A 27,865-nucleotide genomic window follows, 5' to 3' on the forward strand; every position below is an offset into this window, starting at 1 on the left:
AAAAAAAATTCGAGTTTCAGTTCTAAGTATGGGGAACCCCCAAAATTAATCGTTTTTTTTCTATTTTTGTGTGAAAATCTTAATGCGGTTCACAGAATACATCTACTTACCAAGTTTCAACAGTATAGTTCTTATAGTTTCGGAAAAAAGTGGCTGTGACATACGGACGGACAGACAGACAGACATGACGAATCCATAAGGATTCCGTTTTTTGCCATTTGGCTATGGAACTCTAAAAAGGGTATTCCTTTTAGAATGACTAGATGATACCCAACTAGCAAAATTTCGTCATATAATGGTTGCGGCAACGTTTCTGCGGTATCCTTTTAGCTCTTACTATTAGTCATCATTACGAAATCATTACGTTTATATGACGCGATTTGGGCCCATTTTATTCAGCATTTCAGTCATATAAAAGTTGTTTAACTGCAACCACCGCCACTTATAGATCTTATAATAACCACCGACGTGACTATCTTATGACAATTTAGCTGTATATTAGCAAATTACATGACTTAAATATGACTGAACTGATCTGTAACTTCCATTTATATGACATACTTGTGGAGTAATCGCATCCTAGGCTACTAAACAATAGAATATAACTCGATACTACACGCGCGAGTTGAGTGTTTGTTAATTAAAAAAGGAATTCGTCTTAATAAGTCTTGACGGTAAGTATTTTCTTTATTAGTCAGCCATGATGTTACATGTTTTTATTAAGAATGCTCATAACGTCGGCGTATGGTCGGTATGGTAGAAATGTATTGCGAAGGTAAGTTTATTGATGAAGTAAACTATGTTTAATAGTAAATATTTAATGCCCCACTATAATTCTTAGTTAATTAAATATAAATTTAATTAATATTGATGATTTTCTTGAACGCCGCGGTTATACGGCATTTATCCAGTTATAAGCTATATAATCGCATCTTATATAGCAAGTTTAGCGGTCAAAGCGCCATTATACATATTTTGTCGGACATATTTTAGGGTTCGTTAGAGTTTCTGAAAAAACCTTTTTACAGATTTTAGTATTTTATTTCTAGAGACAAGTAGCACCGTGAAATATGGTCATTGTAGCTGATGTGGACTGTTTTTTAAGAAAAGAAGATCAATTGTGGAGTGATACTGATGTACAGTGGCCTTGGAGCGAGACTCATTTCATTTTGTCTTCGATGTGTATTGGATGCGGATACTCAACGTCCCCGTTGACAATTGATCCCACACATTTTATTATATCGGACAATAATATAAAAAATCTACACGACACCATTTTTTTCTGGTGCCCAAACTGTTCAGAGTACGCTATATATGATCACTATCCATTAGAGGAATGTGAGTTTTGTGTGAATACTGACAATACTGACAATCATCCAAATCTTCGGATCCACTGCTCTCATCAGCATTGAATTGGAGTTACATTTCCTGTACGGAGCTATCTTCTACAACGCCACCAACATCAACGTGCATGTTTTCCGACTCTGCAGTACTAGTTTTTTTTTCGGTCACATTTGTTATTTCTACGGAACCACTTGAAAAATTAGCACTTGTCACTTCACTTCGGTTTACCGAAATTCCTTGCGTAAGAGTAGTTTTTAAATTGGTGATAATAGATTGCCGCTTCTTTTTCATTTTCCTCTTGTATCCACCGGTCTTTTTCATGTTTTTCCATTTAATCCAATCCATTTTCATATACTAAATGTTTATATCCAAACAACGTGTCGGATGTCTTTAAATGATGTTTAAGAGCTATAACAGTCATAAAAAGGTAGCATTTATACTAAATAGTGGTATAATAGCAAAGTTGTATCATTTACTCGACTACGTTTAATTCTGCTCCAATAAAGGCATATAAAATGTCATTACTCGACCAAATAGTCACATGAGCATCAGGTAGAGGTAAGTTATTCAGCAATATCTAAATCGCTGAATAAGATACTCATATATAACATGTTCTATAATTCGCGTTTATATGACAGCATGTAACATATATAGCTATTGTGCTGTATAAGTTACATGATGTCATATAATAGCAAACTACATTGCTTTTACTCGACTGCACTTGACATGTCGTAAGTCAGATATATAAGTCACTGTTACTCGACTAAATAGTCATATAAGCCACGTAAAAAAGTGACTTATTCAGCATTTCTTATATGACTTATTAGTCATATAATCAAGTCGAGTAAACGTTTACTCGACTTGCTTACATGACTGATATGCTGAGTAACTAAAAAGCTGCATAAGCTGGCTTTATACGACATGTGCTGTATAATTCACGTCTACATGACTTTTATATGATTTATTAGCTGAATAAGCTCAATCTTATATGACTACTTTGCTAGTTGGGTAGAGATGACTAGCCAATAGCAATACGACCAACCGTCACCCTTCGGGTATGGAATGCTAGAAACGGACTATAGACGTAAAAATAGGTAAAACAACAACAAACTTACCGTGTGCCGTTAGCTTCATTTTGGCCTGATTCCTGATGAGGGCCTACCGCGAACTACGTTCGACATGTTGCCTCTCTGTCGCACTTGTAAATTCGTACGTAAGCGTGACAGGGAGGCAACACGTCGAATGTGGTTCGCGGTAGGCCTTCTGCTTTGACAACGCTGCCTGGCAAATTATGCAATATATATAGTACTTATTACGTTATTCGCTCTATTTTTTTGCACATCATTGCCACGGGCGCAAAGCACCAAAGTGTTTACAACAAAGTTCGTATTTTCCTAGATATTTACGATAAAAGCGTCTCACATAGGTAAGGTTCGACTTCTTAGGAATCAAATATATCGGAAAGGAAATTTTGTAAATTAAAACGTTTAAATATAATTTTATTCTAAAAATTTACCTCTACGACTCTGACGGGACATGGAATTTAATTTAAACGCCATTGCCATTATGTTCAATGTTGCCAGTGAAACATCATCGTGTTTTCGGGGAAAATACAAGCACATTTGCCTTAAGGGCTTCGCAGACTACTCCGTACTACTGCAATTTTCAATTTATCAATACTAGAGAATGAGATGGATGTATAGTTAAAATGAGACAAAAGTTGTCAACCGAGGTGCCGTTAATAAATCGATTAATCGAATCGATTTGGTCAACCGTGACCGATTTTATTTAGACGTTTTGTTCTCTCGGCAAAAATTCAAAGTTTAACGTTTAAAATAACACCTGCACTTTCTACGCTGTCAAAATCGCTGCCAACTTATCTTGGTATGACTCTAGTAATGCTGAGCCGAATGGAGTCGAGAATGCCAAAGGATCAATGGCGCCCCACTGCTAGGAGTTTATTTCCTTCTTGTTTGTGATTTTACATAAAATTTCTCAGTTTTTATCAGAATAGATCGAAAATACCACGTTTATTTTCGTATTTTGGTTTTTTTTTTGTATTTTTGTGGGAAATTGTATTTTTTTAATATGGCAATATAACATCTGTCATTCTGTGTTGACGTGACGCGAGACGTTAATGACGTTTCGATTTTGACAGTGAACTATTTTGCACCGCGGCGCGTCTGCAGTCGAGTTGATTTGCTCATCGGCTACGTTTACATTTAATATGTCGAATTTATAACAATTATATCGCATAATCCACTTTGGACAAAGAGCTACCGAACGTGGAACACATCGCTCGCATTTCGTGACAATAAAATGCATTTGTTCAATCTCAAGATTATCAAGAAGCAATACTTAGCGCTTGGGATGTTGATTTTCGTAGTATTATTTTTGTTTAATTCGAAGCCCGCGTTTCAGTGTCAGTTGAACCCGGAAACACCGGCCTACTTGCCAACGATATACGGGATTACGCCAACGTACGCAAGATTGGCGCAGAAGGCTGACCTGACAAGGTATGTGGTCATCTTTACAAGTTCATCTCGCGTGTTGCATTTGCCCTTGATTACCGTTGCCTAACGTGTTTGGCAATGAGGCTCACTATTTATAAATTAAATTAATTGGCTTTGTACTGTCATCAGTTTTAGAAAATTTCTACTTCCTGAATGCAGATAGTTAAGTACCGTTTTATGACCGAAGTTTGTTGTTTATTCAATAAAACCAAATGTAAACATGTAAATAATATTTCGGAAGTTCTTTGAACATCCTTAAAAATGTATAGGTACATATTTATTAAATTAGCTGATGGTCCCAGCTAAATTAGCAGGTGTGATGAACACAGATATTTGTTCCTGAGTCATGGGTGTTTTATATGTAGGTATATAAGGATTTATTTAACTATATATGTATTTGACGACCGGTTTGGCCTAGTGGGTAGTGACCCTGCCTACGAAGCTGATGGTCCCGGGTTCAAATCCTAGTAAGGGCATTTGTTCGTGTGATGAGCATGGATATTTGTTCCTAAGTCATGGGTGTTTTCTATGTATTTAAGCATTTATACATATTTATATATTATATATATCGTTGTCTAAGTACCCTCAACACAAGCCTTATTGAGCTTACTGTGGGACTTAGTCAATTTGTGTAATAATGTCCTATAATTTTTTTTTTTATGTATATTGTCGCCTAGTGCCCATAGTACTAGCTTTGCTGAGTTTTCGGGGCTGGGATTATCTGTGTAGTAAAGACATACCATAGGACAAAACATAAATTCAAATTAGGTATGATCACAACCATTTTTTTAAACTTGTGCAAATGAGTTTATGTGATTGATAAAATACTTTTAGTTGCAAAAACTTTTCTAATTCGTGACAGTTGCATCTCAAACATTGATTATAACCATTAAAATCTCATCTCAAGGATATTCAGATTGAGTTGAGAATCCACATCATCAAAGTATTTCATAAGAACATACATAATAGATTTGCAATTTATTCTTGATAGCAGTGCCTAAATGAAAAGTTAGTTAAATAATGAGACCTTTTTAGTAAAGAAATTAGCTACAACAATTTTTAAGAGAGAAAGTTAAGTCTTCAAGTGGCATATGCCATTTTTGAGTTGTTGGATTTTTGATTTCATTTCAATTAATCAAATTTCAAATTTAAATGACAATCAGTTGGGAGTCGACGGCCTATTACTTCAAGGGTTAAAGTTTTTATTACTGTTGTTAACCACTCACGTGATTGATATTTCTCAGTGACTTCTATTATTATAATAAAATAAGGGTGACAGCCGGTAACTACAGCTACTAAAAGCATGTGAGTGGTTAAGGCTAACTAAACATTTTAGCTAAAATCAGGTATACAAATGCCTTTAATGCAACAATGCTGCACGAAAATCACTATAAAATTGTATGGCTTATTGTCAGGCCACTATTGGCTATAATATTTCTAATTGGATCATTAAATTATGGAATTGGTGGCCAGTTATTGATTATTTACATTATTTGAACTGTTTTGCAAATTATTATTTTTTTATTCACAGTAGACTTGGCATGAGTGAGTCCATGTCAGCTAGAAAAAGATGGGTAGTCTATCTCACAGCCAAGACTCTGTTGTGGTGCATTTATGAGAGCTTTGTTTTTCTACAGAGAATTTTATAGATTTGATACATGTATATTTAATTTTATTTTATGCTCTACTGTAGAACCCTTATGGGTAAAAGCCTCCTCCAGCTATTTCCATCTGACTTTATCTATTGCTACGCTTTGCCATTGTTTGCCTGCAGTAAAAAAAATTTCGTCCAGCCACCTGACTAGTAGATGTCCTCTCTTTCTAGAGCCCAGGGGCCCCTTCCATTTGGTAACCTTTCCTGTCCACCTCCCCTTGTTGAGCCTTGCCCCATGAGCCACCCATCTCCATTTCATGCTCTGAGCCGGTAGTGACTCGCCTTAAGGAGCGCTTGTGCAGTGCACTCCCATAAATAATCATAATGAAATTATAGTGTAGGTACTTATTCATAATTAATGTTTCTATCGTAAACAAGTCAATAATAGTTAAATAAGTAATTATTATTCATTAGCATATGACTACTCGCCTACTGCTATAATTTCATACGTAACACGCGAAGCGGAGCGCTTTGGATTGCGCTCCTATGAAAAAAGATTTAGTATATTGAATCAATAGGAAATTCCATAAGAGCGAAAGAGAAGTTTCGCCACAGTTCCGCACGTGAAACAGAAGATGTTCTATGAAGAAAAACGTAAAAATGGAGCGGCGCGCCTAGCGCCTAGCTCGCTCGACGAATGCGCGCGCACTGCGCGCGCCATGTTATCATTGTTGTCATTTGTTTGCAAATACCAGAGACATGTCAGTCGCTTCGCTTGACAGACAGATGAAGTGTGCGAAAGGGAAGCCATGACGTATATGAACAAGCCATAAGTGCGAAAGAAAACGTAACCAATTTTGAGTTCGAAGGCGGCCGAGGCGGCCAAGATCATATTGCCGTATTTTTTAACGTGAAAAATATATGAGAATCAAAAAGAAAAATATATATTAAGTAATTTAGTGACGATGGTGTCATGTTGTGTGCCGGGTTGTAGTCAAGAACCCAGACAATTTACACACATACTTGCATTTCATTTTTGGTCACACTTTCGAAGTTTGACAGTCGTTCTATACTATCCTATTTCTATGGCAAATACGAGCGGGAATGCAATTTTGACTGTTTTCATTCTAAATAATTAGACAAGAATTCAAAAAGTGAGTGCACATAATTTGTTTGTGGTAAAGTGCTTAAAAATAAATGAATATAACGTGACATTCATATAAGAATGTGAAAAAACGTTGCAAAATTTACTCGAGTTAGATACAAAAGGACGACCTTCAACTTTCGTAAAAATGTTTAGACCGAAAGTGGTGTTTTAACAATTTAGCACTTATTTCCATAAAATAAAATAAAAACATTCATATATTCATTCACGATATTCGTAAAGCATTATATTCCATTGCACATAGGTACTTACCCAAAATCTAAAGAGAGTTCAATGACCGCGCGGACGAAAACCTATATCTATATAGGTATTTTGCGACGGTTAATAGATTTTGTAGTTTTAGTTTTCCTTTATTGTAAGTGAGTAGTTTTAGAGTAGTTAAGTTTGTTACAAGTCACATAAGGAATGAACAAACAAGTGTCATTGTCAAGGATGAAGAATTGGAACTAGTAGATAGTACAGTTTTTCTTGGTATAACTTTAGATTAGAAACTACAATGGGGTCCCCATATTGCTAATCTCTCGAATAGACTGAGTTCTGCAGCTTTTGCAGTGAGCAAGATCCGTCAGTTAACAGACGTGAAAACAGCTCGATTAGTTTACTTTAGTTACTTTCATCTCATTATGTCATATGGTATTTTACTATGGGGCAGTGCTTCAGAGATAAATACCATTTTTGTTCTGCAGAAGAGGGCTATTCGTGCAATATATAAAATGTACCATAGAGACACACTTAGAGATAAGTTTAAGGACATTAACATAATGACAGTGCACTGTCAATATATTTATGAGAATATTCAGTATGTACATAAAAACATGGCCAGTTTTAAGAAAAACTATGAAATACATAATATTAGCTGGTAGAGAATGCCTCAAGGCGTTAAGTCCGCCATTTGTACTCTTTTTGTAAATTTGTGCAATAAAGTTTAAATAAACAAACAATATTAATACTAGAAATAAGCCTAAACTCGCAGTGCCCTTCACTAGGCTCCATAAAATTAAAAAATCATTCATGGGTAATTGTGTAAGATTTTACAATAAACTTCCTAATATTATAACTGAATTGTCTGTTAGTAAATTTAAAAATTATGTAAAACGTAATCTTATCTCTAAAGCCTATTTTAGCACACAAGACTACATGAATGATGAAACGCCGTGGGATTAAGTGTGATTGTAAATAATGAATTATTTATTGTTATGTTAATAATGATGAAATTGATAATTCAATGTATATATACCGTATTTTTTGACATTTAGATTTTATTCTAGAAAGTTTCTAGACTAGTATTTTTATACAATTTTGGTGTATGACGATCCTTTTGTGAAATTTTTAGTATTAAGTTACCATATCTATAATAATTCAATGTTTTTTTTAGAACAATAATAACTGCATCAATAAATTGCTCTGATATTTAGATTAAGATAATATTTGTATAATAAAGAATATAAGCCTATTTGAATAAAGAATATATTGACTTTGACTTTTGACTTTGTGAACACCCGTAATTTTTAGTCGCCAACTGCCGCTGCTCTGAGCAAAACGTAAGGCATCAGTTACTTGTGTCCTTTTTCTCATATCAGAGCATCTTATTCTATCTTTTAGTTATATGCCTAAACAGCTTCTTTCCATTGCTCTTTGGGTGGTATGTATTTTATTTTTGTTGACTGATTTAAGGTCCAGGATTGACAGTTTGAGTATTTCTAAATTGATAGTTTGGTTGGTAAATTACCTTTTTTTCTGGATTTGATTTGGACAAATTGGGGAGATCAGAGAGAAATAAAAACAAGGTTTAACCCAATATTCTAATAGAGTAGCTTCTTAAGTTCTGAATTTTTTTTTTTTAACAGGTTATCTCAAACTCTGATGCTAGTGAAGCATTTTCATTGGATCGTCATAGAGGACTCAAATACAAAGAGTAAGCTAGTGGAAAACTTGCTCAAGGAATCAAACTTAAAATATACACATCTCAATGCGAAGACTGAAAAACCCAAAGGATCTTCGGTAAGTAGCAAGTATATATATTTTTTTCTAATTGTGATTCCAAGGAAGATTTAAGCGCCTTCTACATGGCTGGCAACCAAGTTTCCAATGGTCTATCACCCAGACCTAGGTAGGGTATCATTGCAATTTGGTTAATAGTAACGCAGTGTTCGGAAACCTTGTTGCCGATCGTTTATTACACGTAATATATAGTGTCCGACCGAATTTTCAGATTTGGCAGGTTTCGATTGGACACTAGTACGAATAATATATGAACGAAGCTAGTCTATTTTATTACAACATATTTTACATTTTATTACAACATATTTACATAGATAAACTTGATGGGTATGTGTTGTATTCATGATAGTGTAGATCATTTCAGAACATTCACCACTGGTCTATTATTTAACTGGACCCGTGAACTGTGATAACCATTGCTGATAGTTTTTTTATGATTTGGGTACTTATTGGGTAATTTAACGTTGATATAGATAGAGAGATGATAAAACTACCATAATAGTGACCGCACCCCATCATGACCATCAAATAGGTACTTAAACAAAAAAAAACATAATGAATAAAATTTCCCTTTTATATTTTAGAACCATGGTAATGGCAGTACGGTAAGTGCATATTGCAGTCATTGTATAGAATAGCTAGTTCCCAATGTGCAACTAGGACATCGCTATATAGTTACGTGCATAGCCCTGTCTCGCTTACACGCCATATCGCCGTGCGGATTCGCAATAGGCAATGCGTAAAAAAGCATTTTATCTATTGTTGATTATCATTATTAACTCTTTGCGAACAACTAATACTCGTAAGACCCCTAGGATTTTACAATCGGCGTCGCCTTTAAGAGCTTTCCCCTCTGTCGAAAACCTCGCCTATGACCATTGTATTATATGAACTGACGTTTATCTGACATGACTATTTGTACGTTACGTACAAATAGCCATACATTTGACGTGCCCCTCCCCCGCAAAAATCGGCAGACTGTTTTGTACAGAAAATTACAGACAAGCCGTCCCCACTTGTCAAATCCTCCGTGCAAGACCCAGGCCAGTTTTTGCGCTTTTGAATTTGAAACTCTTTTATTTCTATAAGTGTTCAAAACTCGAATTTAATTTAGACTTGGACCAGCAGACTGAAGCCCGATTTCCTCATTGATTATGATTAGTGCTAAGTGCGAGTTCACACTAGTCAATGTGTAAATCGGGCCTTACGAGGTTAAGGAATGCCTGGTTGTTGTGTAAAATGACCAAATGGAAATCAGGCAAAGTATAAAATAAAGCCCTCCCTTATTAAAAACACTATACCTACTAAGGTCAACGTGGCGAAGACCGCCTATCAGGTAATAACGTCTACAAGCTATTTCGTTGCTTCTAACTCTTGCGCTTGTACACATACTCAACTTGCAGAAAGCCGGTAGAGCAGATGGAGCGAAGCTCTTCCTTTCTGACTGTGTCTGAGCAAAGTACGTATACAAATACGAGAGATCTTGTCTTATGACGGCCAACCCAACCGAAAATTTTGTATGCCGGTCTTCTTCCACACTGACCTTACCGTTTTTTCATATATCGACGGGCCTTACAGGCAATAAGAATGGGGCCAGTACAGCGGTGTCACGCACACGAATTCGGGCCAATCGTTCAGTCTAACGCTACAACACGATTGATTGATGAGTTCGCAACACGTGCGCGATTGGTCGCAACTAGTTACGTTAGACTGCACGATTGGCTCGAATTCGTGAGTGACACCGCGGAACTAGCGCTGTTTTAGGTGCCCGTAAAGTTCGTCCTTAGATATATGTCAATGCCTTACCGAATTTTCTACCTGCGTAGGTTTGTTGGGTAATTAATTACATTTTAGTCAGACTTCTGGGTCTTGGTCGAGTAGTTAAGTATTCTATAGAATAACTAGTCGTTCTATAAAATGCCGCGAGTGTGTATTTTGCATTATACTCGTATAGAATGTCTAGTCAAAGTAGGGAATGCTTTATATTTCATTATTTGCCTTGACGTATTAGGCATTATGTACAATGTCTAGGTATTCTATACAATATGTGTCATAATCTTAGTGACAAAGTATTTCACTATTTTCTTATTATAAGTACTTCCTTATAAGAGTGTTGTTTTGAATAAACTGTTTTGTAAACTATATGCTGCATTTTAAATTAAGATTATATTTTCAGGTTATTGATGTCAATGTTTGTTTATTGAAGAATAAAAAGTTCAACACAAGTTTTTATTGCGTATGTAGGAGTTTAAAATTTTAGTTTGGTTTCTTTGTGTTGCATTTATTTCCTTCAAACAGTTTTGGTAACATAAGGTGTTCTTTAACCATTAAAATAAGATTTACCATGAAAAGTTCAGGTTGCTACATACGTAACCATTCCACCATTTGTACCATCTGGAGCCGAGTTTTTTTTTTAAATTATCTACCAAAAATTTTCCTACGTCATTTTGGTCGTTAGAATCATGTGATGCATGCAGCAACCTTTATACTCAAAGCTTTAACTAGTAGTCTTACTCGTAAACAGTCCTATTAGTTCTAAGGTGTAGTTAAGGGCCTGCTAATACATCTACCTCTTCAAAGTACACTTTCAGCTGAAAGGGGCAGGGATTGATGTTTTATCCCTGTCTCTCTCTCTCAGCAGCAAGATGCTAGAAAGTGTCCGAGTGTGTGTGTTGCTTTCAGCATCAGGGACAAATTTATTGTACCTGCTGTTTCATTTTAAGTGTCTTTTATTTGCTAACGATATTTGCCTAACTCTTATCTTAAATAAATATGTTAATTTGTGTGTAACTAAGAATTTATACACAAACTTGTAGTTCAGATGGCGGAAACAAATTTTCCCGCTTACGTAATGTTACGTAATAAATATTTATCCGTCAATTTTAATTTTCTACTGGATTCTTAATACAAAATTAGAGGGTTTATACGATTGTGTTTTGTGTGGGACTAAGATTTCCAAAATGAAACTTTCCTTTATTTCATGTGATATTTTCCTGAAATCTCCGAGAACTTTTCCAATTTTTCCGCTTCTTCCATATCTGTAGTAGTAACCGAACTAACTACTCTTCTGTTATAACCATCGGTATGTAATATCTGTCTATAATATTCCTCTTGTATTGCAGGCAAGTGGAGTGGAGCAGCGAAATAAAGCTTTGGACTGGCTACGAGCGCACCTGAGTTCCCCAGAAGGTACTCCGGGCGTCGTGTTCTTCATGGATGACGACAACACGTACTCCCTGAAGGTCTTTGACGAGGTACGAGACCATTGCTAAAACGCGCGGTAGTTTTATGCGATAAACGCACCGTTGAACGCATGCGATCAAGGGGATGTAGAAAAAATCACAATGCGCATACCGCTGCGTTTATCGCGTAGGTAAAACAATCGAGCGCTTTAATACGAGACCATTACTATGTTCAGTTTGTGCTTGAGCTAGTTTTTAGACATGAATGTAATAATGATGGTCAATATGTACACTGTTTCTTGTTGTGCTAAGGTAGAAAATGAAATGGATTAAAACCATTTATCAAGCATCAACTAACTTTGAAATAGTTGTATAAGATTGTAGAATATATATTTCTTCCGTGTTTTTTTATACCACGACGGTGCAAACTAACCCTAGAGTAGATACACACGGGCGTTGCCAGCGGTGCGTTGGCTGAAGCTGTTGCGACGTTTTTGTGTTTCATATGAGTCGATGACTCGATGCAAACCAAATGCCTTAAGTCTACGAAAAATGGTAACACCATTTGATTTATGTCAGAACGGAATAAATTTTAAATCAAAGTACCACGTTCTCACGGCTTAGGTAATTTTTACATATCTTATATCAACACATGCCTGCTGGATATGATTAATACCCTGGATACCTGGATAAGGGTGTGTGTCGAGACCTATCAGGTCGTAGCGAATATCTCGAGTTTCGATAGCATGGACAGCTTTGGAATTTCCTAATCAATGTCTATGATTGTTTTATTTTTATGTAATAATAAGCGGCATGTTAACTCACTATTGTGAGATACTTGGCTAAACTTCACCTCGAGAGATACTGTTACAGTCAAGTGTAAAAATATGTATGTACACATCTTACTCAAAAATATGTCCCATAGCATCTTATTCCTGTGTAATAAGAGCGTAGTGCCATATTTATGAGACGATTCTCTTGATACATATTTTTGCAGCTGACTGTACATCATCTTTCCGATTCAGTTGAGTTTTTATTGTACACACTTCGCTCCATATCAATTTAGTCACGCTTACTTCCTATATATTACTACATATATTGAAACAAATGTATGTATAAGTCGAGTTTTATCCCTATTTTATCAATGTTTTTTTATTAGTCATTCTGCATGGTTATTTTCGTAAATATGTGTTCGTAGACGATAACACCAAAACCTGTTAAGGAAAACAATCTTATATACCTCTCATTGTAATGCTTAAAGCTCTTGGTGAGTTTATGATATTTAATCATTAGCATTGGCATTCATCTGGCTTATACAGGAACAGGCGAGCTCTAAAAAATTTGCACGGACAAAGCGTAAAAAACATGTGCACACGACCGTATTGTAGACATATTAAGAGGAAATACCAGGCCCCTGTTTCACCAACCTGACAAGTGCGACATATGTCAAGAAAAATTGACATTGACATATTCTTTCTGTTTCACCAAAATCTACAATTGTCACACGATGAATTTAGCCCGTAGCTCAGAAGTTGAGAGGCAGAAACCGCTCAACTAGGAGAGCGATGCATCTGTCTCGCTCTAATTATATACAACAAGCGCATAATTATTATTATTAGAGCGAGACACGTGTAGTATTAATGCATCCCGCTCTTATTGCTGTACTATGCGCTAATATTACATCTTTTTGATAGCAAAACGTACAAGATCGAATTGGCTTCCGAGTCCCTTACCCTAAGCAATAAAGAGGTTGATCCCCGCACAAATTCCTGTCAAAAAACTTTACGGTATGATAAAATAGATAATAAATAAAATGTTTTATTGTATTCATGTCTTCAAATCTAGCTTAATTTAAATAATTAAAGTGTACATTAACATAGGTGTAAATATAGTTACTTAAGTTTATCGTCTATATTTACAGTTGGAAATATTCTTAGTCAAATATTATTTTAACAGAAATATTATTTAATTAATCCATAATGAACTAGGTATATATTCTCCTCCATGGTTAAGAATAAGTAATAGTTATCTCCGGTATATGAGCGAGTCATTGCTGATGTACATGCATAGTATAGCTCTGTAACCAATATGAAGCGACCGCCCATCGCTAAACACAATAATTGTCACGCAAGCCCGACAGTGCTCTTATCTCATGTCAAGAATTACCGACATTTCTACAAATATGTCAACTTAGAAAAATTCAGTGACATGTCAAACGCTTCGCTTGACAGACCGATGAAGTGTGCGAAAGGGAAGCCATCACGTATATGAACAAGCCATGAGTGCGAAAGAGGCAGACTGCATATGAGAAAACGTAACCATTTTTTGAGTTCGAAGTCGGCGGGGGCGGCCAAGATCATATTGCCGTATTTTTTGACGTGAAAAATGTAAGAGAATCAAAAAGAAAAATATATATTAAGTAATTTAGTGAAGATGGTGTCATGTTGTGTGCCCAGGGAAATACTCATTTCACAGGTAATTATGATATTCCTAGCGAAATTTTCGTAACGATATTTTATCAAATTAACAGCATAAAAAGTGTAAAAAACCAATTTATACAGTTCATTATAAGTTTTTCTTCAATTGTGTGTTGATATTTCATCATATTAGTCAATAATTTAGAATATTTTGTGTAAAAACCTAAACTGTTACTTTACGCTAGGGTTTGACAAAATGTTCATATGACTATCGATACTTTTCGGTTTATTAGTAGGTATGGAATTAGTTGTTCACAAGACATCATTAAGATATTACCTTTATAACCGAATTAAAATAATAACGATTGTTATAATACCTTTTTTGAAGGTGCACATGTTTAGCGATAAATTTAAACTTCACTTTCCAACACAGTACTTACATTTTAACCACTTTTTCACGGCTTTGTCGCCAACACAAGGAAACACAAGACAGCGTATACTTGTACACAGCGTATACACACCCAACCCAACTTGTCAGTAGGAAAAGGCGCGAAATTCAAATTTTCTTTGGTAAGTCAACTCTTTGGGAACACATTTTCAAACAACTTCAACTTTTTCAAACATTTGAATAAGTAGTCGATCAAGCAGTTAAACATCGATAGATTATTAATATGTTGTAACATGACACCACTATTTATGTTCGCACATAGACAATTTACGCACACACTTGCATTTAATTTTTGGTCACACTTTCGAAGTCTGACAGTCGTTCTATACTATCCTATTTCTATGGAAAAAATTAATAATAATAATCGTTACATTTAGAGTAAATTGTCTTATTACAAGGGGTCTCTACGTGTTGGCTTCGGCCCCACACACGCCTTCCAAATGTCCGGGACCCCATGGTCCCTTAATAATAACTTTTATATTCATATTATAAAAAATCCTAACCTAAGATATTAAATGAATAAAGAGAATAAAATGCTTTATTGCACACTACAAAAAAAAAATGGTACAAAGTATGTAAATTACCTCTGTTTCACCAAACAATTGTCCGCGAAATATGTCACAACTTTTCTATGAACTTGTCACCTGTCGCTTAACATATGTCGAATTGTCAGCCGACATATGTCGTCGCCACTTGTCAGTTTGGTGAAATAGGGGCCAGTTGAGCCTCTTACCAGATTTGAGAATTTTAGGTACTTAAATATCTCCGTCGGCGGCGGCGGCTCCTACAATTAGTGCGATAAGGACAACTGCGGTTTAGGCGAAAAATCCGGCGTAAAAAACGAGGTTTCGCTATCGACATTTTCTTCCTCCAAATTTAACCAATCGTAACGAAATTTTGGGAACGGAACAAGAAAGAATTACCTGTGTCTGTCCGTTTTGATTTTTGCGTTTAGTGTTGCCTATTGCGTATGCTCGGCGTCTGTTTACGGTGTATTTATTTCGTCATTTTTAGCGTTTTTTGAAGTAATGGAGATCTTATAAAAACAAGAATATCAAAAAAACAAAACGTATAGACACAGGTACGGATAATATTGAGCACATACAAAAAAATATCTATTGCCAAAATCCAGAGAGGAAAAATCGATGCGGATAGTTGAATCAGATTAGTTCTCATTCTTTTTTACAAAAAAGGTTGTAGTGTGCCAAGTGCCAATATTCTTTATAAATTATACTTCGTCAAATGGCGAGAAATGTTGTTCTTCCACACAACGCACCACGTGCAGTAAGGGCGACGTCGGAGACATCGGCCCACCAATAATTGGTTTATTTGTCAAAGGAAGGATCGACATTTGGTACAAAATTATAGCCAGGCTCGTGCCCGTGCCATTCTCGCTTATTTGATTTGATTTCCCAAGTCACCCGTGCTATGTTGTATTTCTGGAATATCGCGCGTTATAATTTGAAAACGATTAAGCCCTAGCAACATACTTTCCGGGTGTGATAATACCATTAAAATTATTTAAGGCTAGCAGCCGCACTAACTAGGGAACACTTAATTAGAACATCTACCTAATGGCAAAGACTTTTTAATTAACTTGCTGATTAGCAACGTATATTTCGATGTTATCGTAATAAAATTTCCATTTTTTTATTGCGCCCAGTCAAAATTATCTTATTTATTTGTCTTTCTCTTAAGATATATTAAAGGAAATATTACCTACAATGTGTGCGTGATTAACAAATTTAGTAATTTCAAAAATTATGTGCCAAGAAAGTACTTTCGGAGATAAGTCGGGTAAGGTACTGTTTAATTTTTGCCTATTAACTTCAAAATTAGGTAAGTAGGTATATAAATATATATCGAAAAAATGATCTCACAACAAGCTTCAAACGACGAAGACCGCATGGCCCAATATAATTTCAGAGTAATTTATATAAAAAAGACGGAAAGATCCTATAAGGGTTCCGTTTTTAGGGTTCCGTACCCAAAGGGTAAAACAAGACCTAAAAAGTACGGAACCGTTGGTGGACGAGTCCGACTCGATCCGGTTTTTTCCCTTTGAGGTATTACGGAAACCTAAAAATCACTGTACCTATTATAAATTACACGCACATAAAAATAACAAGAAACGAGTTAAGGACCTGCAAATCGAGTATAACTGTATAATTGCCAATGATTAACGGATTCAATAATAGACATCTATTTTTTTTTTATTCATACATACATTTTCTTCCTTCTAAAAAAGAGGAATTTGCTTCCGCGGACGCTCCGGCTGTGGAATGAGCTCCCTGCCGAGGTTTTCCCGAGGGTATACAGTATGGGGTTCTTCAAAAAAGGAGTGTACAGCTTTTAAAAGGGTCGGCAACGCGCATGTAATACCTCTGGAGTTGCAGGCGTCTATAGGTTACAGTGACTGCTTACCATCAGGCGGGCCGTATGCTTGTTTGCCACCGACGTGGTATTTAAAAAAATTGAATTGCTTGAGATGATATACACGGTGCCCATGAGGAAAGGGAAAAAATTAAACCACGCATTCCTGGGGTCATACATAAGGAGTAAGTAATAAATGTTATATAAACCTAGTTCGAATTATGCTTTTTAATTTTGTAAAATTTTTCATACATAATAAATACATAACGTTTGATTCTCTAGTGTAAAAGTGCTTTAGGGCGAGCTGGCAACGTTTATTGTTGCTATCTCTTTTATTTTTACAAGTCATGAGAACTTTTTTGGGCATAGATTATTCCAAGCCAGGTCTAGATCCTTCTTTGTTAATAACCGCAACAAATAACTCGCTGAATATTAAATAGAGTCTGGCTACTGAAATATTACACAATATTTTGGCGGGAAATTCGAAATACCTTGGGCTGGTCACACTTCGTGTAGTAGGTATTATAGTTTTAATGCTAGAAAATATTTTCGATTTTCTGTGCACACGTAAGGTAACTAAGGAAATAAGTTAATATACATTGACGTGCACTCAAAGTCAGCTCATGTAATTTCTACCTCTATGTAAAGTACAAAGATATATAAAGACATGTTCCGCCAAGATACTTTTATATATTTATAACATAACAATTTACTACTGATCAGTCATTCCACAGATTTCCTCTAAATATTAGTTTTCAGTAACTCGTTACGTTCCAATGTTTCGATTTTATCGATATTTTCCAGAACTTCTAGTTTATCCGTTTCTTTACACACTTGTCCTGTTCGTGAGATTCAGGTATTAATTAAGTACGTAATCAGATATAGGTAATGAATGAATGAATGAAATTTAATCCAGAAAATTATTTTCATATACATTATACATTTACACATAATTACATTACATAAAGAATTAAATTAAATTAAAATTAAATCAAATTAAAATTAAATCAAATTAAATAACATCCTAAAATTTAAATAACAATATATTATATTAAATTAAAATTAACTTCTAATATGGTCAGGAATAGGTTGTTAAAAATTTTCCCTTTCCTCATGGGCACCGTGTATACTTAATAAAATAACGAAAAGGTTTTACCTACAGCATTTAGTAACAAATTTACGAAAAAACAGTAGAAAAATGAGGTAAGACACATTTTCGCGCTATCAAGGATATTATACTTAACTAGCATCATATGTGGAGGAGGTTTGTTGTGACGCACTGATTAATACGTCACAGGTTACAATTCTCTTACTAAATTTATAGAAACGAATAGTTTTAATATTCTTCGCAAAGATATTATACGTATTTGACGGTCATACCTAATTGATTACTAAATTGTGTTACTGCAATAATCTTTATCTACATAAAATATACGAACGAAAGTTGAATAAACTATATATTAAAATGAAGTACACAAAATCAGGAATTACATATGACAATATCATTCAAAATGGCCTCATCTGGCTTTGACAGAGGCTCGCTTGAGGGAGTCAAGATTTGTGTGGGGTTTAGCACAGGCTTTTTCCTCAATAACCTGCCATATAGCATAATCTAGGAGGTTAAGGTCCGGGCTGGAGGACGGCCAGGCTTCGTGGGCAATAAAGTCAATTTTGTTCCTTCGAAACCAGGCTTGAGTTGTTTTTGCCTTATGTGCTGAAAGACCCATGGCTAGTTTTGAAATAGGATGTGGCTTAAGGGCTTCGCTATTGGTTCGAGAACGGTTTCCTGGAAAATTTGGCCCCAGTTTTCACACCTTTTTCACAGAAATGAACCTGTGTTAGCCCTGAGTATGACACACCCAGCCAAATCATCACATAAGATGGATGCTAATAATAATAATAATAAGCCCCCAGGGCAGCTTGTGGCGAGCGGAATGGGAAGTGACGTCCCTTGGGTTCCATACCCCCAGAGTCGGTCAGGCTCCTCTCTCCGGCTTGCCTTGATTGGCCGGCTGGAGTGAACACTGAGCAGGCGCCGCAGGGCTCTCACCTCTGGCTTGCCTTTACCGGCCGTCCAGAGTGGGGTGTCAGAGCTATATGCTCGCAGGGTGGAAGTGAAATTTGCATAAGACGCGAGTTGGTACAATGGCTGCTTACTGGGTAGAAAGCGGCGCACACCTCTCCACACTCCGTTTTCGGGGACCCATATTGTGAGTTGGCGAGTCACCACCTGCCCATTTTGTCGTGGTTTTAAAAACATATCATCAGGGCAGGTGCCATAGTATTCTTCATAGTCCCGGTTACCAGTCCACTTGCAACTCAACCCAATAGCTCGGTTTATTTTTGTACCCTTTTTTTTACAATAGTCCTACACTAACCGGGGCTTGTCCTTGGGTGCACTGCTATAGTGTGGACAGGGATAATTGTCGGTTGGTGTCACGTTACATAGAGTAAATTGTCTTATTACAAGGGGCCTCTACGTGTTGGCTTCGGCCCCACACACGCCTTCCAAATGTCCGGGACCCCATGGTCCCGAGAATTTGTAAAAGACAGACAATAATAATAATAAAGACGTTTACTCAAAAAGTTTAAAAATAGGTACATAATAAAACTACACAATAATGCTTACAAACTAATTGAAAGGGAAAGTGGCTCAGCTAATGTCTGCGCCAAAAGGCCTCGGGGCACAACGGCCCTAAGGACTTCCGGCAACGGACGCTGTTATTCTGCCACCGCCGTATTTGTACATCTAGCTAAGGACAGCAGAAACATTAACACTATTACATTTAGGACAGGATAGCAAAACCGAACAATACGCAGTGAATACCAAAAAAAAACTTAAGTAAATTTAAATATCTATAGAGCAGGTCATTCAACCAAAAGTGTACGTTACTTTCTTTTGGAGGTCCAGTAAATATGCCTTGCAACGCAGTTTGAAAACCGCCAGGGACTTACTGGTATCTACGGGTGGCGGCAAATTGTTCCAGCATTTAGACGCAGCATAGCGAAAACTGCCTCTAAATGACTGAAGCCGAAATAGTGGAAGGGAGATACGCTCTTGTTGCTCACGCAAACCTTTCAACTTTCGGTTAGGCTTCCATTCAAGTTTACGCGCGTGATATAGTGAAATGCCAGATTGTTTAAGCGTAAATACCATAGCCGCAAGCTTTAATATTCGATGATGAATATGATGGCCTCGTTGCACTTTCGGAACAGCCGCAATCGCCTCTTCACTGTTTTTTGCATACACTCTGTCATACTGGCGGTTACAACATTCTTCAATGGTAAAAAAAATTTCATCTGTAAATAGTATTTTCTTTAATCGTCCATTCAGCAAATAACCTTTTTGTCTGCGGTAAGCGTGTAGTCCAAGGTCTTCATTGATAACTTTTTTTAGGGAGCTTCTCTTCACAGACATCTGTATTGCCAACAACTTTTGCTTCTGGACGGGGTTTCTTGCTATTCTCGCCTTCACTGCCTTTATTAGAGCTGGGGTCCGAACGGTGCGTGGTCTTCCAGACATCTTGCGTTCATCGAAGCTCTGAGTACTATTGTATCTATTAATTGTGCGATAAACAAATTGTTTGTTGATTTTTAGGTTTTCAAGCAACTTCAAAATCATGTTTGGCGGGTGCCCATATTTGTGCAACGCAATTACTGCAATACGATTCTCTTTTAGGCCCCAATTCATTATAGATACGACGAGATAAGCGTTATGTGTGGCATATAATTATAGCTCACAAATCCACCATAAATAAATAAATAAATAAATAAATTATGTCATTTTTTATTTTTTCGGTAGCATTTGTTTTAACGGAAATGAAGAGGTTGCAAATCGAGTAACAGAACTTAGTAACCAACTAGGTAATATTGAGGCAAAGGAGAGATAAAGAGGGTACTGAGGTTTTAAATAGATAGATAAAAAGTTGGAAAAACTTATCGCCTCAGTCAAGCGAGCAATACTTTGCTTCGACGAATATGTGTCAAGCTGCTCGACACAGTTTCGTGTAAGAGATTCTGCAGTGAAGGCCTAACTTAGAAAAAATACATAAACATATTACATTTAACACCAATATGACAACAAGATGGAAATATGGACCACTGATTTAGTTCTACTATACCTACAGGAGTTGAAATCATTTCTAAGTCTAAATGAAAGTAAGTTTTTGACAAATATATCCTTTTAGATCCAAGCTTTTATCACTGACTGTACTTTTCTTTCAACTAATTCTCATCGAGACAGAATGAGAATGTGAATATATTTATTGCCACAAAAAACCTTACGAACTAAATACAATAATAGCTTTAAATACTAAATACAAATTAATTAGAAAAGTAGGGCAGAACACAATAAGGTAGCGTTGTTTTAATATGGCCCCCTCCTGGGTCCATCATCATTCATCAGATCAGTTCGATGGTACTTAGTCAAAAATTTAAGTTCTGTCGAAAAGGTCATGACTGATAAAAAACCTATAGGTACTGATCCCTTATTATTCATATATATGGATCGAAAGCTTATTTAATGCAGAATTACTTACAATATGATTTAACGTATTCTGCTGTTTCAGTTTTAATTCTATGTAATATTCGAAAAAATGGTATAAAAAAACATGCAAAAAATACGCGACCTGTTCAAGGTGATTTTGAAGAACTTATGACCTAACTAAGTACCTACCATAATATTGCGTTGTCACCCAACTTAATACATATATATATATATATATGAAGTTTCAGGTCAATCGAATAATGGGAAGTGGGTCTAATCTAGCTTGCAAAATTTGACCCAAACATACATACAACATTGCAAAAGCATTTATTAAAAAAGTATATATAAGGCGTTTCTTTTTCAGAGTAAATCGAATATCAAAAACAAATATTAACTATCGTAATTACATTCCTAACACAAAGAAGTGGTAGGTAGTAGCTATTTAAAAAACTAATTATGTTTTTACTACTTTCCAATAATATCAGAAAACTATAAAAATCTTGATAATGATACTTTTAGTTGTTATCAACAACGCAGAAAATTATAAGAATAAATCATGCCTATTGATCGTTTTTTTTTTTACTAAGGACTTAACTTATCCTTAACTTTGTATATTCGACACTCTTCCGGCATTTTTTGTGTTATTTCTTTTTGTGTCTGGTAATATTTATATAGGGGAGGGTCAGTTATATCGTACCAGTTTTTTTAAACGTGGATATTTTGGAGGTAGTTACAAATGTGTTCGACTGTGCTCATGTGCTGTACATACATATAAAAGTTTTTTGGCTACATTCCTTATGAAGATGAGAATTCAGGATTAAAATAACATAATTCTTTCGGAAACACATGCCATAGGTACGTTTTCGCTGACGAGTTGGTTAAATCATACCACCCATATTAAAATCGTATATACAACTCAAAAATACTTGGTCGTTTAAATCGTACCGATACCAGTATGCTACAGTACGAATAGTACGATTCAAACGACTAGCTATTTTGTTGAATAATCAGTATAAAAACAAAAGCATAAAAATTACACAATTTTAACCGTTATAGCTAGCACAAATATTTCTAAAAAAAAGCTTCGTTTTAGGGATATTGTGGTGCATATAATTTAATAAGCTTTCGTTTCGCCATACACAAGATTTAAAAAAAAAACTCGTATATCCTGAGAAAATAGAAAAAACTAAAAAGACGTGTACTTCTCATGATGGCGCCTGATCCTCGTGGTCCCCAAAACTCGAATTTTAAGGAACGTTAACATGGACCCCAGAGACCGTATGTGTCAAATTTTATTACTGTCACTACGTATTGTTTGAACTCCAATTAAGACCTATAATCTGTTTTTGCAATTACAATATTTAGCCTGAAACATTTTTCTTCCGTTAATTTTAGGAAATTTGTGTTGCATCGCACTCGTGTACCAATTACGGATCTACTGATGTCCTTTTTATTGAAAGCTGCTCTATAATTTAGGTGCTAGAAGAAAAAATATGATTGAATATTCTGCGTCCTCTCAAGTCGGCTCTACTGATTTTTCTTCAATAAAACAAGTGTAAACCGGTCGTGAAGAGAAAGAGAAATCTACCGATATGTCATTTTTTAAAATCCAGCAAGTATCCTAAGCTACAGGATGTACTGAATCATCAGTAATTAAACCCATAACCCTACTTTCTGTTTAAGTAACAGTCGAGTAAAATGTTGATATTGGGGTAGATCATGTACAAATGTATACACAAAAGTGCCAGTTGCCACTATGGCACGTACGATTTTAGGAACGTATGTATGAAATGTAGGTCCAAATTGTCTCTTGTGTTTAAAATATGCCCGTGCAGATTTTTGGAATTAGGCTCCTTTGGGATCCCACAGTATGCGCAACCGTGTCATAAATGTGATGAGAGTAAACCGCTGGTTTCTAGTACCCTAGTCTAACGTGGTCAGGAATCCCACGTTACCGCCCCTCGCCCCCGAATGGGAGTGGTATGCTTGAAGCATATTCCCATAGATTTATAGTAATTTATGCTCTGAGCAATTCCAGTGCAAATGCGCACCTTTAGGATGCAAATGGGAAAGGTTAGATGAGGAGAGACAGAACATTATTTTATCAGTACTAATAATAAAGGTACAATTATTTACCGAATGAAACGTAAGCACTAACCAAACTCAATACTGCGTGTAACCAAAGGAAAACATGATTTTTGTAAAACAATATTAGTTTCTCTTCTGGGATTACATTGTGTTGGTAGTTTGTTTATTATTTGTGACAAACATTCTTATTACTGTTATGAAACTCGAAGCATAAATAATGAAATTGATAATCACATACTCGTGTTTATCCTCTTTTTTGTCGTTACAATGATGATATTTCGCAATGGTGATTTTTCGCTGAAGCTCTCTCAGGTGACTGAAGTAACCTGTTTGTGTATCGTATGGTCGGTCACACTGGTTGCAATGCAAGTTAGAGCCCCTCCGTAAACAGTGTACCTAATCCCAAAAGGCTGGAAATTCAAATGTCAAAGGGAGATAATAATCTATTTTATCTACTTAGGCAACAGGCCAAACAAACTAAGCATGTTCAACGAACAAACAGACAAAAGCCTTAGTGCAATCCAATGCAGATGATACTTTCCTCTCTAAGTAGAATTTTGGTAGTTGTTCGAAGTGAATTTATAACAGAGAAATTATTTGACATTTAAATGGAGACAATAAGGTATTATACATTTTTATTGCATACACTTTAATTTAATTATTATCGTTTCAGATGCGAAAGATCAAGAAAGTGGGTGTCTGGCCGGTAGGCATAGTCGGGGGCATGCGTGTAGAGATGCCACTAGTAACGGACGGCAAAGTATCCGGGTACAACGCCGTGTGGAAGCCGTACCGGCCTTTCCCCATCGATATGGCGGGTTTCGCCATCAACGCGACTCTTTTCCTGGACTTTCCTGAGGCGAAGTTTTCCAGGAAAGTGCAGTCTGGTTTCCAGGTTAGTATATCAGTTTTTAGTTTCTTATTTAATGTTTTATCAGCTATCGCTGTAATACATTTACCGTTGAAGTTGTAGCGCTACGTCGTAGCCCATAATATGGATTTCTCGGTATGTAGCGGAAATGCTTCGTAGAGGCAAAACGACAACGTGTCGTGATAAGCGCTGAATGGGTTAAGAGGCCATGCTTTTCTCCATTTCGCACAATCGTTCACAACCGTTTTTTTTACAATTACCCTTTCACACTGCGAGTTATGTTAAATGATGGATGGATAAATAGATAAATTTCTTATAACCCTATAATGTTAAACAAGCAAGTTGAGCTTTTTAACCTTACGGCGCTCCGTGACTTGGTTTTCAAGGGTAAACTTTGAATAATCTTCTTGTACGAAAGTTTATGTATTATATTATATACCGAATTATCGGAAATTTTATTATGGTTTACCGGGTACCGAATAAAAAGTACTTTTTATGTCTGAAATATATCAATTAATATATAGTTTATCCAACCCAACATAAAACTGTTAAAACTTCTGATTTCTTAAATATAAATGTACATTAGCATTAGTTACATGCGGTATCATACATCCGGTCGTTATTAAAGATTAAATAAACGATATAACGTGAAAACCATATAGTTGTAGCGTTGGCCTTAACTGTGATGCCAAATTATAACTATTTATTGTAATATGGTGGTGTATAGGTGATAATCTTAACTACTTTTTTTTACTAAATTAAACTAGTCTAAAACAATAAAAATTAAAAAATTATATATAAACTTGAATATATAAAAAAATAACAAAAGTTAATCACCGGGCGAGATTCGAACCCGTAACAATCGTTTCTAGCCGTCCGCGTCTTAACCCACTGGACCAGACGCACAGTGGCCAGCGACACGAAATTAGCGACCATATTCTGCGTCGAAATAAAAACGCATGAAAACTCGAAAACACGCGTTTTCCCAAACATAAGACTAATCTAGATCGATTGTATACTCCCAAAAACACCCATATACCAAATTTCAGCGAAATCGTTAGAGCCGTTTCCGAGATCACAGAAATATATATATATATATATACAAGAATTGCTCGTTTAAAGGTATAGTACCTGGGCGAACTATTTATTGTAATATGGTGGTGTATAGGTGATAATCTTAACTACATTTTTTTACTAAATTAAACTTGTCTAAAACAATAAAAATTAAAAAATTATATATAAACTTGAACATAAAAAAAAACAAAAGTTAATCACCGGGCCAGATTCGAACCCGTAACACTCGTTTCTAGCAGTCCGCGTCTTAACCCGCTGAACCAGACGGACAGTGGCCGGCAACACGAAATTAGCGACAATATTCTGCGTCGAAAGAAAAACGCATGAAAACTCGAAAACACGCGTTTCCCCAAACATAAGACTAATCTAGATCGATTGTATACCCCCAAAAACCCCTATATACCAAATTTCAGCGAAATCGTTAGAGCCGTTTCCGAGATCACAGAAATATGTATATATATATATATATATACACAAGAATTGCTCGTTTAAAGGTATTTAAAGGTATAAGATAATCAATAATATATTCCGATGTGAATGAATGAACCAACTTTACAAAGTTCTGGCAAGAAACACCTGTGATATAATTTCTTAAATCAATATTTATAATACATCTCAATCTGAATGAAATCTGTTTGTGCATCCTTATCTGGACCAACTTAGGCAAACATTACTAATTTGTAGAAATTAGACGTGATCTAAAAATATTTTTTTCTTTATGGTATCTTCAAGGCAGACTCGTCACATCTCGAAAGCAAGTCTAAAAATATCTTGTGGATTGGTTGTTACTACGCCTCTTCTGGCAGAATCAAAATTTGCCAAGACAAAAGCAATTTTGATATATCAATATAAAAATTTAATGTATAATGGAACGGGAGGATTTTTTATAGGGCGCCTAGGTACATATACCTATACTAAAAAATCTAACCTGTAAAGTAGGCCGCATTTTAATTTCGCATATTAACTAGTGTTTAAAAGAAAATAGACCAGCCAAGCAACTATAGTTTCAATGAAATGGCATAAAGTATACAGTTGACCGAGCACAGTATTGTCGGCGATAACAGCATGCGGGCGAGATAACTATTCAGTTATCAGTGTTGCATTTTTAAAGCGGTATCGATACATATCCTCTGGACCGGGTCTAGATTTTATGTTCATACACAATGTAGGTATTCCGTAAAAGTAATATCTAAGCACTTTTTAGGGTTCCGTAGCCAAATGGCAAAAAACGGTAGACGGACCCGTATGGATTCGTCATGTCTGTCTGTCCGTCCGTATGTCACATCACAGCCACTTTTTTCCGAAACCATGAGAACTATACTGTTGAAACTTGGTAAGTAGATGTAATTTTTTTTATAGGTCTTTAAAAATTAATGATGTTTCTACTATAATTTTTTTCTAAACTGAATAGTTTGCGCGAGCCACTGAATAGTTTGTGGTAAAATGTGTGTGTGTGTGTGCGTGCGTGCGTGCGTGCGTGTATGTGTCAGGGACACACACACACACACACACACACGCACGCACTGACTTCTAAAATAAGAGAATGATATAACTAAAAAATATATATGATGTACAATACCATGCAAACTTCCACCGAAAATTGGTTTGAACGAGATCTATTGATTTAAACCAACGCGATTTTCGTTCATAGTTTTAAAACGAATACGGCGAAAGATAGTGACAACCCTAGCGTACAAGTGAATAATCAATATCAAGTGCGGGTAGTTCGCAAAACCCGCGCAGCAAGATGTTGATACAATTCCTCGCCAGTCTGCCTGTGACCACGAGCGTAACGTCATGTTCGAAACGTCAGGCCATATAATAAACGTAAGTTTACGCGATTAGGTCCCGTATTCGTTTTAAAAATTTGAACGAGTGAGTAAGTAGTTTTTTAATACGTCATAAATGGTACGGAACCCTTCATAGGCGAGTCTCGCACTTGGCCGCTTTTTTCGTATATAACAACCTCTTGTAAAGGTCTGTTAATGTAATTAGAAACAAATCACATAAAAAAATGTATGTAGATTTTTTTTAATACTACGTCGATGGCAAACAAGCATACGGCCCGCCTGATGGTAAGCAGTCTCCGTAGCCTATATACACCTGCAACTCCCGAGGAGTTACATGCTCGTTGCAGACCCTAACACTGCACCGTCGTTGGCTCTGGCGTATGCAATTTTTTTCTCCGTGTATGTTGCTGGCGTTACAAATATAGTTAGCTTTAAATTCCGTACCTTATCACTTTAAGGTAAATAGGTACTTAAACTATCGATTAAAGTTTTGCAATAAAATTTCTTCTTTCACTTTGA

General features: G+C 36.0%; 1 protein-coding gene across 3 annotated transcripts in view; it reads left to right on the forward strand.

Moving 5' to 3' along the window:
- Positions 1 to 3,277: 3,277 nt before the first annotated feature.
- The window catches only part of LOC133525771 (galactosylgalactosylxylosylprotein 3-beta-glucuronosyltransferase I-like), a 33,332-nt gene continuing 8,744 nt past the window's right edge, over positions 3,278 to 27,865 (forward strand). Inside the window, exons 1-5 of one of the 3 annotated variants that reach the window (XM_061862151.1) lie at positions 3,278 to 3,860; positions 8,464 to 8,617; positions 9,202 to 9,222; positions 11,740 to 11,871; positions 24,285 to 24,506. In XM_061862151.1, coding sequence (XP_061718135.1) covers positions 3,664 to 3,860; positions 8,464 to 8,617; positions 9,202 to 9,222; positions 11,740 to 11,871; positions 24,285 to 24,506 — 726 coding nt within the window. In that variant the 5' untranslated portion in view covers positions 3,278 to 3,663. Of the gene's footprint in view, positions 3,861 to 8,463; positions 8,618 to 9,201; positions 9,223 to 10,793; positions 10,854 to 11,739; positions 11,872 to 24,284; positions 24,507 to 27,865 lie in introns of all 3 variants that reach the window. The other 2 variants (XM_061862150.1, XM_061862153.1) reach the window with 2 other exon arrangements.

Source organism: Cydia pomonella, chromosome 15, assembly GCF_033807575.1.
Source record: "Cydia pomonella isolate Wapato2018A chromosome 15, ilCydPomo1, whole genome shotgun sequence".
NCBI lineage: Eukaryota > Metazoa > Arthropoda > Insecta > Lepidoptera > Tortricidae > Cydia > Cydia pomonella.